The sequence below is a fragment of the Pleurodeles waltl genome, chromosome 2_1 (genome assembly GCF_031143425.1).
Source record: "Pleurodeles waltl isolate 20211129_DDA chromosome 2_1, aPleWal1.hap1.20221129, whole genome shotgun sequence".
NCBI lineage: Eukaryota > Metazoa > Chordata > Amphibia > Caudata > Salamandridae > Pleurodeles > Pleurodeles waltl.
In genome coordinates this window covers 452,434,688-452,449,302 of record NC_090438.1, presented here as the reverse complement: position 1 = coordinate 452,449,302, position 14,615 = coordinate 452,434,688, and the positions used below count along the sequence as shown (strand labels likewise).

The 14,615-nt window shown below is 42.4% G+C and overlaps 1 protein-coding gene across 1 annotated transcript in view; it reads left to right on the top strand.

Moving 5' to 3' along the window:
* KLHL4 (kelch like family member 4) overlaps positions 1-13,881 on the top strand; it is a 924,273-nt gene extending 910,392 nt beyond the window's left edge. The window contains exon 11 of the mRNA XM_069213186.1: positions 7,799-13,881. Coding sequence (XP_069069287.1) covers positions 7,799-7,861 — 63 coding nt within the window. The 3' untranslated portion in view covers positions 7,862-13,881. The remainder of the gene's footprint in view (positions 1-7,798) is intronic.
* The last annotated feature ends 734 nt before the right edge of the window (positions 13,882-14,615 follow it).

The window sequence follows — 14,615 nt, the reverse complement described above, 5'->3', positions numbered from 1 at the left end:
TTAAATGCTAATAGTGGGCCTGTAGCACTGAATGTGCCCTGCCATTGCAAGCCCCCTGCTATTGCCTTAAACTCCCCTTTTTCTACACATACGTCATCCCTAAGGTAGGCCCTAGGTAACCCCTAGGGCAGGGTGCTATGTAAATAAAAGGCAGGACATATACATGTGTAGTTTGTATGTCCTGGTAGTGTAAAACTCATTTTTCACTGCTGTAAGGCTTGCTCCTTTCATAGGCTAACATTAGGACTACCCTCATATGCTGTCTGAGTGGTAGATCCTGATCTGAAAGGACTAACAGTGTAATATTTAGTATGGCGAGAATGGTAATACAAAATCCTGCTGACTGGTGAAGTTGGATTTTATATTACTATTTTAGAAATGCCACTTTTAGAAAGTGAGCATTTTGTCTGCACTTAAATCCTTCTGTGCCTTACAATCCACGTCTGGGTGGGTTAGTTGACAGCTCCCTTGTGCATTTCACTCAGACAACCCCAAACACAGGATGCTCAGTCACACCTGCACACATCTGCATACTGAATGGGTCTTCCTGGGCTGGGAGGGCGGAAGGCCTGACACTTACAGGGCAAAGGACAGTGGCCTGCCTTCACACAGTGGCCTGCCAAACCCCCTACTTGGACCCTTGCAGACAGGATGGAACTGAAAGGTGACCACTCTTTGAAGTCTCCCCCACTTCAAAGGCACATTTGGGTATATAAAATGGGTCCCTGACCCTACCAACTCAGACACTTCTTGACAACATACCTACTGGGAAAGAAACTCTGAACCAGAACCTGCAACCTGATAAGAGAAGCTGCCTGGCTGCCCAAAGGACTCACCTGACTGCTTTGCTGTTAAGGACTGCTGCCTTGCTGTTGCCCTGCTGCCTTGCTGCCCTCTGGCTCTGCTGAGATGTGCTCTCCAAGGCCTTGGACTGAGCTTGCCTCCTGTTTCCTAAAGTCTCAGGGCCAAACAGACTTCATCTCTGCAAATAACTCCTTGTGTGATGAAAATTGATGCACAGCCTGCGGGAATCGACGCATAGCCTGCTGGAATCAACGCACAGCCTGTCTGTGGTGAGAAAATCACTGCATCACTGAACCGGAACGATGCAGGTTGGCTCCCCACGTGGAGATCGATGCAGCATCAGCGTTGTGACCGGAACTTCAACGCACGGCCCACCGTAACTACGCATCACCGAGCAGAAAGGATGCAGAATTACTTCCTGTGAGAGGAATCGACTCAGCGCCTGCTGTACGGCAGAAATTTCCCCTCATCGCCTACCGGATTGATGCAGCTCCTGTGACCTCGTCCTGCATACGCAGGATTTCTCTGCATCGTCCCCGGGGCATCCAAATACCCCGCAACCTGAAGAGGATCCAAGTCTGCGCGCTGGAAATCGATGCAAAGCCCTTGCTGCGTGGAAAAGCCTTGACACATCACCTGTGTGTGCCCGGAGAAACCGACGCACACCTCCCCGTTTTCCTCGCATCTCCTCCTCTGCAGTCCTGTACGGATAATTTAGACCCAAACCAGGTACTTTGCGCTTGCAAGTTACCATTGTTGTTTTGAAGAACTAAAAGACTCTATTGATCATTACAAAAGTGATATTTCAACTTGTATTTATCAAATCTTGATCATTTTGACCTTAATCTACTCAGATAAATATTCTATATTTTTTCTAAACCTGTGTGGTGTATTTGTGTGATGTTTGCACTGTGTTATTGCATGATTTATTGCACAAATACTCTACACATTGCTTTCTAATTTAAGCCTGACTGCTCAGTGCCAAGCTACAAGAGCGTGGGCACAGGAAAATGTGGATTGTGTATGGCTTACCCTGACTAGAGTGAGGGTCATTGCTTGGACAGGGGGTAACCTGAATGCCAACCAAAGACCCCATTTCGAACGTGTAGCTTGGTTCCAGTGGCACAGCGAGCATGGGACCCCCATCTCAGCATATCTGCCACATTTAGGGTATCAGAAACAAGGTGATGGATGGAATGCTTCTTTTTTACACACCATGCCACCTGAGTTAGTACCTAACCATGTGTAAATACGTTTTTGACCCTGCACCAGTAGGAAGGGAAGCAACTCATACTGCCAGGCTGGGTCCTCCTTGAAAAGAAACACTATCAACCCAGGACCGATTTAGCCCTTTTTAGTGCTCATCAGCCAGCCATAGCTTGGTTCCTGGGCACCTTGAGCATGGGACTTCTCTCTGGGCATACCTATTGCACTTAGGGCATCAACAATAGCAGGATAATAGATGCTTGATTTGATCTCAGCCACTGGCAATGGTTTGGGAAGCACCCCAGTCTATTCTTTGGAACCCACCATGCCACCTCAATTTGGACTCAGCAATTTGCAAATTAGTTTTGGTCCCCTAGCACTGGAACAAAGGTATTCCTGACTGAGGAGCCCTAATGAGGGCAAAGCTAGCTTTAATGTGTTTTAATATTGATGTACATGTTATCAATGTGGTTTCTCATTGCCTAGGGTTTGCACCTAAGCCAGGCAGAATCCACCCACTCTAGTCAGGTAAGGGAGTTACAAACCCCAGATAACCCCTGCTCACCACATTGGTAGCTTAGCATGAGCAGTCAGGCCTATCCCAGAGGCAATGAGTAAAGCGATTGCACAACACACAACACATGTGACGCACTATCCCCACCACAAAGGAAACATAACACCAAGTTATATAAAAATAAACTGTATTGTACATAACATCATTAGACCAAAGAACAACATGTCAGTAATACCCTGCTACACAAGCAGTTGTAGCATTTAGGTTACTGTTGCACGTGTCATAATAACCTACATCATCATGAATGCATAAGGTCAGAGTAATCACATTACCAACAATGCACATGCCCTACTAATCACATCATCCTTAATGCCCATACAAGGAACATCGGAGAGCACAAGGGCACATTGTGAAAAACATATCACCATACATGCATGGGTCATAGGGAACACGTACTCATAAATACCCATGTCAGGAACATAGATAATCAGCATACTGCACCATCATGCACATAAAAATACCATGGTTCCCAGGGGGGCTAAGGTCAGCCTAAAAGCTAGGGCTGCCATACCCTAGGTGACAACAGTGTCTTGATCCTGGAGCCCTCTTGCTCCAAGCACTGTGGGGCACAGACTGGCCCTCAACGGGATGGGGCCTCTGTTGAGGCCTCCATCCGTCCCGAAAAATAATGCACTCCATAATCAAGGCTCCCCTGCAATCCCAAACAATGCCCGGGTAGGGTGAAGTAACAATAAAGAAGGCCCGCTTCCACGTGGGAGGGGACCCCACCACTCTGGTGGGGGCTGCCTTCAGCAACAAGGTTTGGGGAGGCATGCGCACCTTCCTGCATCCAGGGTAAGCGTGTGCCTCCTGTTCAATGCAATGATTCAGCCCTCCAGCCTGCTCGGGCTCAGGGACGGCCTCACCTGCCCCGCCGGTGGTGCTCCTGGAAGTCCACTGGGCCGCTTTGCCACTGGGCGACCCACGACAGCCTCTTGAGCATGACGAGGTCCTGGGAACTGGGTCTCCCACACAAGGAGAAACCTGAAAACACAACACTCCTCCCCACCCGGGTCACGGTGATGAACGCACCTGGAGTAGGTGCCTGCCTGTGCCCCGCCGGCTTGCTCCTCTGCACTCCTGTGCCCCGGGGCACCGATAAGGAGCACACTTCACACTCCTCAGATGTCATCAGATAGTGGCAGTGATTTCTCCGGCCAAAGGCAGCAGTGCTCGGAACACACTGTTATTCAAAGAAAGGTAGAGCGCTCTCAAAGCACGTTAAAAAATCAAGTAGAGCGCTCCTCCATGCGCTTCAACAAATAAAGAAATGCGCTCCTCATGCGCTGTGCTTCATTACAGGAGCATTCCAACATAATGCTGTCCTCGCTGTGGAAGCATGGTGTTGCAGGAGGGCAGGGGCCACAGCACCCAGCCCCTTGTGACGCCATTGGAAGCACAGGGAGGTAGGGCCCAACAAGGAGGCCAGCACAAGGGATTGCAGTCAGGCAGTTCCTCCTGGTGACCCAGCAGGTTACAGGTCAGCACAACAGCAGCAGTCCAAGTCTGTTCCTGGTGAGTCCCTCCAGCAGCATTCAGTGTTCAAAAAGTGTCTCTTCTTGTTTCAAGGTGTCTCTAAACATGGGGAAAATCCTCTGTACTTTTACTCAGTTTTGCACAGCACTTACAAAGAGGGGGAGAAGAGGTTCCAACCAGTTGCAACTGGTTCTAGGGTTGTCCCCTCTCTTCTCCAGCACAAGCTCCAGACATCTGTTGGGGGTAAAGAAGCCCTTTGTGTGAGGCTGCGGCACAAAGCTCAACCGTCACTCAGACGTGGATTGGAATAAAGCTGCAAATCACCAGAGTCATAATCACAGAGAAATGCTCACCTAGAAGTGGCATTTCTATAATGGTAATAAAAAAAATCCACCTACACCAGTAAGCAGCATCTCACTACCATTACAACCATACCAAACATGCCTACGCTACCCATCATAGATCAGACAATACCCCCTAGATATAAGGCAGAGCATTTCCAATGTAATCCTATGAGCAAGGCAGCACTCACAGCAGTGAGAAACCAAATTGGCTGTTTGTCACTATCAGGACAGGCCACACAACCAGGCACATTTCCTGCTTCTTACATACATAGGGCTTACCTTAGGGGTGACTTACATATAGTAAAAATGGAGTTCCAGACCTGGCAAGTACAATCAGATGCCAGGTCCCTGTTGCAGTAAACTGCATACAGGCACTGCACTAGCAGGCCTGAGACAGGTTTGAAAGGCTACTTTTGTGGGTGGTGCAAGCAGCACCGGAGGCCCACTAGTAACATTTATTTGCAGGCCCTGCGTATAGGGACTACAAGGGACTTACAGTAAATTAAATGTGCCAATTAGGTGTAAGCCAATCACACCAAATTTATAAGCGAGAGCGCCAGCACTTTAGCACTGATCAGCAGAGATAAAGTACTCGGAGTCCCAGAGCTAACAACAAGAGGTCAGAAAAAATAGGAGGAATTAGGCCAATTATCACCAGAACTGTGAACCATTTCCAGTAATCTGATCATCACAAAGTGACACTGGCAAATTCCATGACTAGTTGTGGAATCATCTATGATCATCCCCCCTTACTTATGCCTGAAGCACAATAGGCTAATAAAGGTCAAGATAGACTTTAAGAAATTGTCATATATCACCATGAAGGGACTATCTGCTATTATTTAATATGACACTTAATTTCCAGGAAAAAAACTAAAAATGTGACAGTTATGTACATCTTAATGTTAACAAACGTCTATTATGTGGTTCACAAAATGACACTACCATCCTTTCATGTTTAAAAATATGAGTGAAGTAATTTCCTTTCCAATACATTAAAGTACTTGGAAAGGTTCATGAAATAACACCTATTTGAAACATACTTTGGATCATTTGTCAGACCTTAAATGGTAGGAAGAATTAAATAATGCAAAGGACTGTCTGAAAAAATCTTAAACCTTAAACTAGACCAGTGCCTTTTTTATTGTGGATCAAGCTGTACCTCAGGCTCTGAGAAAAACCAGAAGGCCAGACTCACAAAGTTATATGAACTTGTACCTTTAAGTTACACATGTAAATAACCTTTTTTTGTAAGTGCAAATCCACACTTGTAACTTAGCTTTGCACTTCTATAAGTATTTGGGCCCATATTTATACTTTTTTAGCGCCGCATTTCCGCCGGTTTTTGACGCAAAAGCGGCGCAAATTTACAAAATACAATTGTATTTTGTACGTTTGGGCCACTTTTTTTGGAACAAATCGACACAATTGCGGCGCTAAAAAAGTATAAATATGGGCATAATCACACAGTGTGTTCTGTATGGGTGTATCTCCTCTATGGGAGGGTAGTGTGATTTCAGTGTAGGAATAGCCTAATTGTTTTTAACACCTACAAAATTAGACATCAGTGGAGATTCGGAAGCTAGTTTTTGACCCTTTCTCACCGAATAAATATTTCGAGATTTACTTCTACTGGGGAAGTAGCAGAAAGTTTCTTAGGGCAGAAGGGTAAGGGAACTTGCTAGAAAAGTGGTGGAGTCTTGCAGCAAATTTCCTTTTCAATTGGAAAACATTTATAGAAAAGAAAAAAAAACTCAGCATGTGAATTTAAATTTGCTTTGTATTTTTTTACAATGCAAGAATAAACATGTGTGGTTTTACACGTGAAAAAGAAATTCACTAAACATTTCCAGAAGTGCACTTCTCCAGGATTACTCATGGAAAGCTGCATCTGGAGCAGGTTTCCATGCTTAGCCTAGAAACGTTTTGTGAACCATGCGTGTTCAGATTTATGTTTGCTTTTGAGAATAATCCCCAGATCATATCCTGAAACAAAACAGTTCTGTACCTCACTTGGAGCTATTAGAAATAAAAAATGACCTTATTACTGAGAGAAAGGAAGAAAATAGCCAAAATATCACACAAACACTGAACATTGCTTGTTAGGACAATGGAAGGTAGAGAACTCCATTGAAGACCATTGAGTGCTTCGGGCTTCTATTGGCTGGTAGAAGCCATTAGCATCAACATTCCAATGTCTGCCTTTCACAGCTGTTGCTGTGAACAAAGGCCTCATAAGGGCATGAGGAGATTTCAGGCACTCTGTGAGCCTTTGTTTTACTAATTAGAACATTCTGCCTTATAGGGGAGGAATGCTCTAATAACCTGAGAACCCGCTGGAGCTGGTGTATACCGGCCATTAAAGGCCCGCTCCAATGTTTAACTCAGGAGTGGGACTTTAATGGCCATCTATGACAGCTACGGCAGGCTATAAGGTTATATTATCCAGGGTGGCTTTAACACCCCAAACGTCAATTACCTTTTATTGTGCTACCTCCACTGTTCTGATTTTTAGATATGCAAAGTAAAACGTATTGTAATGTACAGCATAAACTGTACCTGGAGCAGTTTTGCATCCCTGAAACACAAAAAGTGATTGTGTCTACCGCAGACCTGCCAAGACAGTATTACTATGCACTGCAATGCAGTCCCACATTACTAATGCACGGTAACAAACGTGAAGGATATCCCATCCTCAGCATTACAATCTCCACAGGCTTTAATGACATTTTAATACAGAGGCCAGGATATCTGACACATTTGTGACAGAGTAACACCCTCCACCAAACTCTAAATCAGGCCCATAGTCTGAAACAGTGAATGGTAGGCACAGCTGAAGCTTTGGAGGGGAGCTCGGTAGAACCTGGGAGCATGGTGGGGTGCAGTATTTGACTGCATCCATTCAGGCAGCCGGCCTACCAGCTAACAGCCTATCTTGCTCCCAGAATAGCACAATTTAATGACTATCCAATGGTTGATTAAAATTGTGTAAATTAGTAGGATCTTTCAGAACAGTACATAATATGAAATATGACCTAGCTCTATTGAAGCATGTTGAATGAACATATACGCCTCAAATTCAGCAAATGAGCTGTGTGCAGAGCTCAAATCCTTCCACCCTGAAACTTGCCAGTGCGTTCGGTGTCTCAGAACTGGCTGTGAACTTCCAGCTACATTAAATAATATATGCTGAGTGTTCGTGTCCTCTATTGGTATTTAGGTGACATGTATGATACTTTCCTAATAAAATCATTACCATTTGAGATTTGTTTGTGAGGTTAGACATTTATACAAGTAAGTATTGAACAAAATGAACAATAATGCAAGAAATAATTTTTTTATGTTTTATATGAAGTGTCAGTTGCTAAAAATGTGTTTATTGCCTGTCTTGCAGGATGTTCCTCTTAATATCGGAAGGGCCGGGGCCTGCATCGTTGTTGTGAAAATGCCATTATAAATCTACAGTGCTTATGGGGAAAAACAGGAAAGTCACATGTATTTGAAGAAAAGGAACACCTTTGATATCTACTGAGTTTTATATAAATGACTAAAGCATTCTTTTGTATGTTTTATTCTTTTTAACATGCTCATCTCAAGCCGATGCATGGCACGAACAAATGGAGTGTGATGGGCACTCCGAAGAAAAGGAAATACTTGATTATTTATGGCATGCGTACAATTTCTAAACAACATATAAACGTTGTGAGTTGCGCACAAACTCGTGCACCAACATGAAAACCTCTGACATATTCCAGTACCTTAACTATTTCGCAATGATGTGTTTGGGTGTGCATATAAACACACACGTTCACACACAACACACACACACGTAACACATACCTACATACTAACTTCACACTTTAATGAATGGTTAGTAATGTACTGCTATATTTTATAGAGTGATATAAGAATACACTCTGCCATGATAAACACATATTTTTTTCTTTTTTCTTCCTCATATTATCTTCAAAAGTACACAGTACTTACAAACAACCTAACCAAAGAATATGAACGTTTAAGTTGATGTTTGATAAATCTACCTGTAAAAAAATGACATGAAGCTAGTCTTGATATGGGCTGCGAATGAGCGCATACAATGCGCATCAATGCATTCTTCAGAGTCAAACATGTTTCAGTAAGGGTAACATTAGCTATTTTTTGTAATTAGTATTGGCCAGACCTGCAAGACATATTTCAGCGACATGCGTGTAAGTGCATGTATCAATTAACCAACAACTGTTACATTAAAAGAAAAAAATATTAAATTAAGGTCCTGACAAAAGTAAAATAGAATAAGCAAAGAAGAGGAAACATTGATAAAATTGCTCTAAAATATCAAAACCTTTGATTGAAGCTCAGAAAATGCCTACACGTAATTATTAAGAAAAGGTAATATTGTGTCTCTTACACTGGCGACTCAGATGATCAAGAATGTTTACAAACAAAAAAATGACATCAGGTGTTCCCAAAGGAAGGCAGGGCTGGGAAGAAACTATTTACCTTGTTGGTTCATGCTATTGGCCACACAAAATGTTTCTAACATGTGGATGCAAAGACTTGCACTCCAGCCATGCTAGAAGTCTTGAAAAAGGTGTGTTTACTGGTTACTTGTAGACTAGTCTTTAGTGATCCTTTCCTCTTGGAGAAGCTGTTTCCTTTAACTGATTTATGGTTCCACAGCTCCTTGTTGCAGACCAGGTACCTGACAATCCATGAAACTGGTCAGCACACTTTGTTGGTTCTTTGACGTTTAATGTTCCTATCATTTAGCTTTCACAGCCATCAAAGTTTTCTTACAAGTACATTCTGTCCCTAATAGTAGTAGACGTAAATGTGTCTGTAGGTCTGTTCAAGAAATTGCCCTGCATTGAATTCTTGGTCTGTCTTGGTAAATCAAAGGGAGCATCTCTTCCAATGTTCCACTAAAACTTCCATTGATCTATCTTCATATGTTTTCTTCATTGAGATGCAAGCCCTGATGTGCCACGTCCTAGGCCTCAAGCCCACACCTTTTGCCAAACCAATCGCACAGCACTTGCATTCCTTCAAATTACACCTTTTGTCACCAAGTTCAGCCCAATTAACAATACGTTATACAGCAGAGGGGTGTCAGTGCTAAATTATTCCATTTACAATATTCCCCCTTCTCCTTAGATTGGTACATCTGCACTTTGAATCTGATCCCTGACACCTTGTGGGCAGAGTCAATGAGACGTGTGAAAAGGGATCTTATTCACCCAGAAGAAAGTGTCATAATGTTATTAAGCTATTCCGCTTTCGTCAGACACACTGAATTCCATATCTCATAATCATACAAAAACAATGTAGTTGAAGCTGTTCTTACTTTAGATGTATGATTTTGTGGTTAGTTTACACATAGGATTACAATTGGAATATATTTGGTTCCATCAAGTATCTAATTCAACCTTAAATACTATACAATATGGCTTCACTTAAAGAATCTGATGGTCCAACCAGAAGTTCCTGCTGCATGGCATGAGCTGTCATCTGCTGGAATAAACATTTTCCGAAGCCTTAAAACGGATTTAAGTGCCACAGGGTGGGAGACCTGTGAATTTAGATTGGTTGCATTACTTATATTAGTACAACTAACAGTGTCAGCTTAGTGCCAGGACAGGCTTACAATAGCAAGGACTAAATTGAGAAAATAAATGTGCAATGTCTATATCGATCACAGCCCTTAATGCTTGTAGAACAGAGACAAGGCCACAACAGATGACAGGAGGCAAACATTGAAATAATCCTATGATAACCTATTATGCATATGCTTTTCATACACCAACAAATTATATTTCATGCATACATCTCTTCGACTATATGCTCAGTTTGTAACTTCCCATTATACAGCACAGTGTACAGCAATACGTTAATGACATTGCTGTTGGCATTTACTTAATGGGTTTGCGAGAGAATCACAGAGGTCCTGGCTTGCATTACACCTTTCAGTAAATCAAGTGTAATGAGCTGGTTCATTTTATTTAGTCTTTCACCAAGAGGGCTCAGGTAATTTTAAGAAAAGCACATAAAGAGCCTAACACGCTGAGGTGGCATTCCAATAGGAGTGTCCCATACGTATTTGTGCTGAGTGAAGAGTGAAGTTTGATGCAGCCAGTGCAACCTCCAGCCCGCTACACCATTATAAAATAATAAATCCGTCAGAAGTGCAGAGGTACACTCATTTATGCACTTATACTCGCAAGGAGAGGCACACACTGAGGGAGTAATGCTTCCCCTACCGCACACAAATGGATTTTCACCCTTTGAGGGAAGAAACGGGGACCTGTAATGTCAAGAACAACCACCTTCTTTCAAATGGCTTTCTCCTCATAAAGTCTGTTTGCTGCGACGCGTCCAGGCAGCAGCATCTATGCCATGCTGCTGTGACGTGTCCCAGGGACCTGCCCAGCTTCCTGAAGCAGTGTTCTTGTGCCCTCTCTAGTGGAGAGTGGTCTCTCAATACTCACCCTGACCTTGAGGAAACTAGTGATCTGTCAGCTCTTCTTGGAACCCGCAAATCAGGCTTTACCGGTGGCTCATAAAGTGAACTACTCTCTGGGTACGTTTCCTTCTGCATTGGTCTTGTGCAAAGTGGTTGAACTAACTTATGTTCTATAACGTGACATGTAAAGGAATAAACAAAGATTATCTCTTCTATATGGATAAATGAAGGGTTCTTCAGCGGACAATTAGATAAAATCTGCTAGTGCACTGGAAGTTGTTAAGGGACCACTTCTATATACCTATGTTGTGCCTGGAGCAGGCAACACAGTACACAAATGCAGTTTAGGCAATAGAAGCAATACATTTTCTTAATTCTGCAAAATATATAAATCTTTAGGAGACAAGAGGAAGTGTTCCGTATGAACAGAAGATTTTTCGTATGCTCTCAACTTGAAACTGTATGGATTCATACATAAATGGAACTGTTATCAGAAACAGATGCCAAAAGTATTTAAATTATTGACTATCATACACTGCAAATGTGCATTATATTTATCAAGTATTAATGCACTCATCTGGCAGTGGGCAAATATCCATAGCACAATGAAGTGCTGCTAATTCACCAGATTAATAGATATGGTCTGACGGTGCTGAGAGGCATGCATTGATTAGAAGGAAACCTAAAGGATACTCTGCGTATGGACAAGGTTCACATTTGAAGTCAACTGTGATTGTGAATCCTATCCACTATAGGGACAAGAGGAGCCATGCCCCAAGGAGGGGCCACAAGGTGGTTTTAGCAATGGCCTTTAGCATTGCACGCAATCAGTAGACCGCCTTTCAATTGCTCGAGCAGGCTCTAAAATCAAATGCAGAATGATTAAGCACAGTATAAGTACTACTTTATGCTTCACTCGAATGTTGATGGCCTTAAGCTGCAAAACACTCAGACCTGCAATTATTGCTCTTTACAATTACAGCACATCTCTCACGTTTATTTAACGGGAGCAAGCCTGGGAGTACCATCCAGGTCGTGCAGATGCAGCCACATTTTGGAATTGGCTCACGAGTGGTGGTTGCTCAATATTTGTGCACAGAAAGCTATGCCAATCCCTATGCTCCTGGCTTGTCTCTGAGAAGCAGGTTTGGTGTCAAAGGAGACTCTGAAATAAAACACAATATTATGAGCACGTGCACAGAACGGGAAGTGAAGGTAACGTCATAAAATGAATGGATTTCATGTTCTTTTCATTGCAGCTTTATTGTTCTCTTTTTCAAGCCTTCAAGTCAAAAAGCCGTGCTATTTATAGGGTTAACCTTTTCACTGCTGGACTATGAATATACCTTTCCTTACACTGTGGGTGAATCATAAATTACAAAGAGGCTATCTTAGAATTCATGCACGGTGATCTTTCTCACCCTAAGATCCTACTAATTTCCCATAATTACAGTTGCACCTGGATTTTAATTGTTGATTTGTACCTGTAGGACGTTTGCATACATGATGTTTTCACTCATTGCAAGGAAAGCATGGGCAGCCCACGTGCTCATTATTCATTACTGGCTGTAAATATGTATGTGTAATTCGCCTATTGTGTCAGGTTTAAATCAGTCGCCTAAATGAGGAAATACATGGATAAAGCTGTCAATGTGATCTGTACCATGAATACTAATTTCCTAAACGTCGATCATCTTTTTTCCAGGACTATACACTGTATTTTTATAAATTATTCTCTCACGCTTTTTGCTATTGTTTACTGTTTTCATGACGTGGGCAAGGATCTATAAGGCTGATATTTGTAAACAAGACAGAAGGAGATCATTTTATATTGTACAGTGGGCATAATTTCAGGGCCAACAATGGTTCTTTGAATTAAGAGGCAATTTTACAGGTTTTGGGCAATCGGGTTAAAAAACGTAACTATAGCTGATAGTGCCATAGACCGGTTCTGTCAGACACACCAAGTCTAATCAACCATGGTATAACTGCAGCCCCTTTAGACTAACAGTTTCTCATACAATTTTGTTAGTACACCTGCCCCAAACAATTAAAAAGAGAACTTTTTAATATATATATATCATATTGATATACAACAACACGTGACCTCTGCATAAGAGTGTCAGCTGCCTCATCATGTATGTACATACTGTGATTCTAGTGTCAGCTGCGTCATATGGAAAGCATCAGAAAATATGTGCCGATGGGAACTTAGATGCTTTTCTTGTTTAGATACGATTTGGAGGTTGACTACTTAGTAAGGCTGCTTATAACTTGAAGCTGCCACGCCATGCTGCACCCGCATGTCAGTGTGTCTGCCATGTGTAAACGCAAATTTACTGGCATTGTATTTTGTTACAATATTTTAGGAATGCTGGAATGTTGTAGTCTGGATATTACAAAACGAATGTAACGTTCTGCTCTATACACAGTGCAGGGAAACAAGTTTGCTTGCAGATATTCGGATTTCGTACATGCCCTGAGTAATGGGATCCAAGGGATGATGCGATCTCCTTTCAAAATTTGTGCAAGACAGACATCGTTCATTCACGCATTGTTTACAACTTTCAGATTGTTTCTTTTGTACTGTGAAGTGTGCCAACCTTTTTGCAGCGCTAGGATTCTAGCTGCTTACAAGCTGTACAATCAATGTTGCATTCTTGAAGCTAGGGCGCATGCCGCTTTAACACTCTATATGACAAGCTTGCAGCCAGACACATAAATCCGGATAATGGACACATGTATGACTCCATGGAATGACGCGCCATAAATGCATATGCATAATTGATTCCTAGCAAATCGTTCAGTTGATATGTCTGACCCATTGTACAGTATTGTATGCTATTACCGCCCTCCGCTAAGACGCATGCTGCCTGACTGTCTCAATGTACATTCACACTATCTCAAATACGTGTGCTATGTTTTTTAAATACATCTATTTACGAAGTTCTATGACAAACAGGTTACATTTTGTGAAAAATTAGACAAAATAAATTGTTTTCATTTATATAAATGTGTCATATGTCCTGAGCATTGTTTTTATTGTTGACACTCGCACTAATCCTACATAAAAACAGAATGTGCATTCGCCTAAATCCGAGCTCATGGTCTGAGATCACTCTGCAATGCGGTGCGTGCGGTTCTGTGATCATCCTGCTGCTTCACGTACATAAATATCTATATGTTACTTACACTGGCAGGATCACATATTGTTGATGTTTCAATAATCACCAAATCGTCAATCTGTAAACTGTGCTGACTATTCGCCTCCATGCACAGAGCCATTGACTGACACATTCATGTATGCTTTTAAGCAAGCATAAAATTATCTGGATTAAGGTTGCTTACATTCCATAAGTGGAACAAGCTCACGTAGATGTCAGCAAGATGCTGACATTCGTCACTAACACGCATGACACAGGTGTGAATTTAGAAGTGTTTACTTTTCCATTCATTACTTTGAGGCCGATATAATACATACACTGACATGGATAATAGGAATACCGTGCATTTACAGCTTTGCAAAACAATTCTAAGGCAGCACCTGCTGCAGACACTACGATTGACTACATTTGTAAAGTGTCTCATGACCTTGAGTCTGAGTGCACCTATTATAGAGATGGCTCTGAAGTAGTCATTGTAATTGTTAGAAATGGGGTCTTTGGTTGACAGTCAGGTTACCCCCTGTTCAAGCAAGGACCCTCACTCTAGAGAATCACCCTCAGCTAACCCCTGCTTACCCCCTTGGTAG